This window comes from Arctopsyche grandis, chromosome 13 (genome assembly GCF_051622035.1).
Source record: "Arctopsyche grandis isolate Sample6627 chromosome 13, ASM5162203v2, whole genome shotgun sequence".
NCBI classification, from domain to species: Eukaryota; Metazoa; Arthropoda; class Insecta; order Trichoptera; family Hydropsychidae; genus Arctopsyche; species Arctopsyche grandis.
In genome coordinates, this window is record NC_135367.1 from 7,953,040 (window position 1) to 7,959,049 (window position 6,010).

The following is a 6,010-nucleotide window of genomic DNA, read 5'->3' on the forward strand; positions in this document are numbered from 1 at the left end:
TAAATAAAAAAATTGAAATTAAATATCAAAATTAAGCTAACGAGCGAGATTGAGCTAAAATTAGATCATCGTTGATGTTTTGAATTACAACAATGTTTTGAATTACGACGATATTTTTTTATTTTTTATTTATTTATTTAACATATTAGCCACAGTGACATTACAGAGATCTCCAACGCGTCACTGTGGCCGGTCATTCAGTAATAATAACATGATAACAGTAATAATAACTTATAATAATAACAATATTAACACAACATCATTAAAATCATAAAATCATAAAAAAAAGAAAAAACATAGATAAAGTAATAACAATCATTAATATTTATACTAGGCAAAATCAACCACTGGCATTCCTCAACAACCACTCAACCAGATTAGTATATTTTATATTGAAGAGGTCAATTTCACCAGAAATCCTGTTAAGCAGATATATCGCTCTAGATATAGGAGCCGTTGACAACATATTTGTGCGAGCCACAGGAGGAATAAACAAATCACGATTTCTCAAGTTCCTGAATTTACAAGGTGCATTAAACCTAAATTCCTTTAGAACCTGACGATTGTGTATTATCCCATTCAACAGCTTAAAAAAGTGTCTTCCCAGTAACATATTCCGACGAGACTCCAATGAGTTGAAACCTAACGCCCCTAATAGGAATGCACTAGGATATAGTGATCTTTTATGTATTGTCTGGCCACAGTGTCATATTGGGGTGACCTGTAAAGACTCTGTGGTATACTTGTATATTAAAATAAATAAATAAATATAGCCAAGGATAATAACCATACTGTTTCAAATAAAGATATCTGAGAAACCGTTTTTGGATTCTCTCAATCTTCAATAAATGAGTTATATGGGTTGGATTCCATATAATAGAAGAAAATTCTAGAATACTACGTACTAAAGATTCATAAAGAATTTTAAGCACCAACGTACTCTGGAAAGGTTTGCTAACTCTTAGTAAGAATCCCAGCATTTTTGTTGCACGCAAACAAATATTGTCTATGTGTCGTTTAAATTGAAAATTATTCGAGAACAAGACCCCCAAATCACAATATTCATCTACAAACTTTAATTCAACACCACTTAGGCGATATGGATAAATCAAGCGATTTGAAGATCTTGTCACATTGAGAACACAGCATTTTTGAATGCTAAAAAATAATTTATTATCGACAGACCAACTTGACAGCGCATCTATGTAAGTCCAATTGGAGAAGGGCTGCGTCACTATGAGACTTAACTGTCTTAAAAAGCTTAAGGTCATCGGCGAATAAAAGATAGTCTGAATACTTAATTATTTTTGAGATGTTATTAATGTAAATTAAAAAGAATCATGCACAGAGTCGTCATGCCAGGTTTCCGTTAGTACCAGGATGTCAGCACATTGAATAGCCGAGTTAGAACCTAATTCATCCAGTTTAGATTTAAGGCCTCGTACATTTTGATAGAAAATGCTTATATTATGCATTACAACCAGAGAAATATTATAATTACGAGCGAAAAAAACCTTGTTATTGTTTCTTATAAGTCGTCACGATACACCAATGTGTTTCGCCGTCGATGAAATATTTAACAAAAAAAATGTCGGTGATTTGTCAAAGGGTTTTTTTTTCTTTCGTCGAAATAAAATTAATAATCACATAAATTTATTAATCCGATAAATTTTACCTCTGAGATGGATTTAATTATTTGATTTATTTCGACGAGAGAAACAATTGAAGACATTATCCGATAAAATTTACCTCTGAAATGATTTAATTAATTGATTTATTTCGACGAGAGAAACAATTGAAGACAAAAAAATTTCCTTTGATAAAACCGACAACGTCTCAGGTTGAAACCATCACTCGGTCACCCATACTAACACATGATATATGCTCAGTAACTGCGCATTACGGGGAAGTAAAAATAATAATTCTTTGATTTTTTTTTTCGATCTTAGTGCGTATCTACGTAAGTCAAAACATCTTCGACAAACAAAAGTCGAGGATTATCTGTATGTGATTGTTGATGATCTAATTTTAGGTCAATCTCGAAAATTTATTTAAATTGGGCATGTTCTGTTTTAAATTTCAATATTTGATTTTAATTTTAATATATTGATTATAATTTTATTTTGATATTTGAATTTAATTTTAATATAATAATAATATTTTTAATTTTGATATTTAATTTCAATTTTTAAATTTAATTTTTATTTAGATATTTTGTACGCTACTGGTTTTATCCTGATGGTTAAATCGTTGGACCAAAATCATCGTTGGTTTGGTCCGTACTGTTACATTCGTGGGTGATGTGTATTTTGTTGTTATTAATATTTCCGCTGCCACCAAGCGTTTTTGCGGAACGCTACTCCGTAAATAAAACTCACTTTATTTTATAAGATGATTATCTTCTTTAATAGTAGTAAGTATACACGAGATTAGTTAGTATTACACGTTACTAGTTAGTAGTTTACTAGTTAAGTCGTCTAATCGCGAGTCACTAGTTAGACGGTTCAATTGTAAGTCAGTGATTAGTAAGAGACGGTTCGGTTGTAAGTTAGACGGTTCGATCGCAAGTGATAAGTAAGAGACGGCTCAATCGCAAGTGACCTTCCATATGTTTAACATCAGTATATATTTAATAGGCGTAACAATTTGGACCAATCATAGTTCGTGATAAAATAGGGGGGAACTCGAGTTAAGTAAAACAATATCTTAAGACTTTAATACTTTGACCCTTGAGTGTATCGAGAAATGGTTTTCACACAATTAGTTACGCAGCTTTAAAAGGGTTTTTGAGGGAATACGATTCGAGTCGACTCGTGTGAAAAATGCTGGTAAACTAATTAAAGACAATATTTTTAGTGTTTGCATATGTATCCCTTGAGGGTAGATTTCACGCAATTCGTTGTGCGGATTAAGAGTCGTGAGAATAATGCAGAAAAGCGATAAAGTTAGTTGAAAAACGATATTTTTAGTGTTAACATATGTGTCTTGAATGTATCGAGAAATGGTTGAGTAGAAGCACGCAATTTGTTGTGCAGGCTTAAGAAGGGCTTTGATATTTTTGGGGGAAACATGATTCGTCTCGCAGATTGATTTAAAGGTCGTGGGAGTAGAATACAGCTAACATAAAACAAATAAAGACTTATGTAGGTGTAACACTACGCAGCATAAGGGACAGGTCTCTCAAGGCGTCCGGCTACTTCCCTATTGTTTAGGCATGTACCCGGATATGTATTCCCACGACACTCAGTCTCACGGTATCGGTCACTTCTGCGAAGGGACCAATAATGGCCACTTCGGTGGCCATTGTTTAGCCTACACCTAGATATAATCCTTGAAACCAATTATAACGGTCACACAGTCTCTGGGATGCTACTCGGCCTAATCCGATTGCACTTACTCGGCCTAATCCGAGTGTACGTAACAGAAAAAATAATTAAATAGATTTTCAATAAATGGCGTATATAGATATTTTTTTCTTTTGTTATTGTATTCGTATATAAGTTTTGGTAGTGGTTTAGCTGTGACGTAAAAATGCATGTCGAATTGAAACGACTATTATATAACGGCGAGCATATCTCAAACAGACACTCAGAATAGCGATATAATATATTAAATATGATGTTGAATTTTCATCAAATATTGGTGGTTTGAAATTAATTGAACCATCAAATAAGTGTGTTAATTTATAAATGTTTATTGATTAAAATTTATCGAATATAAGTATATGTACATAGTAAGTTGAAGACAATTACACAAATTTAAATGAAGAGTTATTTACACTCCAGTCAAGTTTTTAATCCAGTCTCGTACCGATGAAATCCTAGCGAAGATTCCAGGGATATTGGGCAACTCGCAACTGTTTCCACCGGATACCAAACCGTATTGCACTCCATTTTGAACAGCTGGACCGCCGGAATCACCCTAAAAAATTAAAACGATTACATATTTATACAACACACATGAAAATCCGAGCATTATGTAAAGCAAACTCACGAAGCAAGCGCTCAACCCTCCTTGTGGGGTTCCACCCAAGCAAATTTGCCTTGCCGTAATGAACGAGTAAGTACGTCTGCAAGTATCTTGATTGACAACTGGAAGATTAGCCTCCCTCAGGTTGATTGGAAGACCGCTAGCTGATTCCTAGACGATTTAATAACGGATTAAAATTTAGTTTTGTATATGTAATTTGATACAAATCAATATTGATTCAGTTTGACTTACAGATGTGACTCCCCATCCAGATACAGTGACCTGACTTCCATCGGCAGGATTGCTGCCAGATGTCAATGGAATGATGGCTACGTTAGCTCCGAGTATGATATCTTGATTTAGAGTTACTACAGCGAAGTCATAGTCCAAAGTGTTCCTGTTGTAGCTTGGATGAGGTGTGAAAGAGCCTACTTTCACTACTTGTCCACCACTGTTGTAAGAGGTCGAACCGACTCGAGCATACAAAGATCCCAAGCTGGCTCCTCTATGGTTTAAAATTACCTTTTAAGCTGGGATTATTATACATACATATATGTATGATAAGATTTATTGAAAAAACAAACAGCTTACGGATTGCAATGAGCTGCAGATAAGAGGTACTTGGTGCTGATGATGGAAGCTCCGCAGGAATGGGAGTATGAGCTTCCCGACAAGTATTGAAGAGATGCTTGGTATGGTCTTCTTTGGATCGAGGATTCAATTCCTCCTACGATCCTACCGAAGCCATATGCGCTGGGCAAAACTTTAAAATACAAATAATATTTACTGAATTCTGTATTATATTAATTTTTAATTGGATTAATTGCAACTTACGCGCAGCGCACAACACGACGAAGAGCCCGATTAGTTTGATTGCGACCATCTTGACGATCAAACCCGTCCGATATGTTCGATATGATTTTTACCCCGTTTATATATGATTGTGAATCAGATTTCATCATTGCCATAATCTCATTTATAACACTTATCACTTACTATGAAAATTAAAAATAATTGTAATCTTAGGCAATCACTTAATCCCTAATTAAATAGAACAATTCCAATCGCAAACAATACAAAAATATACGTATTGACGTAGTGTTTCATTATTACATTCATACATTTCATCTAAATACATTATTTTGAATATCTGCACCTCGTGATTCAAAATATCGACTACATAAGTGTAGTACTAATTGTTTAAAAATTATAAATCTCATGATATTGTTATGTACGCCGCGGACTAAGCGAATAGAATCCCAGAGACTATGTGACCGTTCTAGGATTATCTGTTAACGGATTAACTAACTGCTTGCACTTAGGATCAACGGATATCTGTTAACGGATTAACTAAGTACTTGCACTTACTTCCAGGATTATATCTGGACTCTAAGTGCATTTAGGCTAAACAATGACCGTTATTAGTCCTTTCTCAAAATCGGTACCGGAAGACCTAATGTCGTGGGAATACATATCTGAATACGTGACTATACAATAGGTAAACAGATTAGACGTCCTGAGAGATCTACCCTTTATAAGGCGGTACGTAGGCGATATCATGTCATTCTGGACTAAGCACTGCCAGTGCGTTTATCTCCTTAATCATCAATAAATGCCGTGACACGACTGTTGGCCTTTTACTTGGATCCTCCACCCAACCCTACGCAACAATATGTTTATTTAACGTTAAAAGTTTGTTTATATCAACAGTACAGCTGAAGTTATTTAGTGTTGTGCCCGTTGATTTCAACGGATGGTTTCGAAAAGGAATTAATACACGAAATAAAATAAAATTAATTTATAGGTTTGCATGCGCACGTATTAATCGTAAAAAGTTGAGTGCGCGCATTACACGCTCACCGATCCAACCCATTCAGCCGTTCTAAATGATGAATGGAAGTGTGTGTGTGGCTTCGTGGATGTGTGTATGTGTGTACGCTCCCGTTGTTCGGCCTGACGTCATACATGTCAGATAATCCACACCCCCTCCTTTCCCCACTACCCCCTTCACAGCGTCTCCTTGACCACTTGACCATGTGGA

The 6,010-nt window shown here is 35.1% G+C and overlaps 1 protein-coding gene across 1 annotated transcript; it reads right to left on the reverse strand.

Moving 5' to 3' along the window:
- Positions 1–2,386: 2,386 nt before the first annotated feature.
- On the reverse strand, positions 2,387–4,919 carry LOC143920753 (trypsin-7-like). Its single transcript, XM_077443693.1, has 5 exons — positions 4,804–4,919; positions 4,561–4,732; positions 4,222–4,474; positions 3,994–4,140; positions 2,387–3,921 (listed from the first exon to the last, which is right to left on the reverse strand). The coding sequence occupies exons 1-5, from the start codon at positions 4,850–4,852 to the stop codon at positions 3,775–3,777; spliced, it is 768 nt and encodes a 255-aa protein (XP_077299819.1). The 5' UTR covers positions 4,853–4,919; the 3' UTR covers positions 2,387–3,774.
- Positions 4,920–6,010: the final 1,091 nt, after the last annotated feature.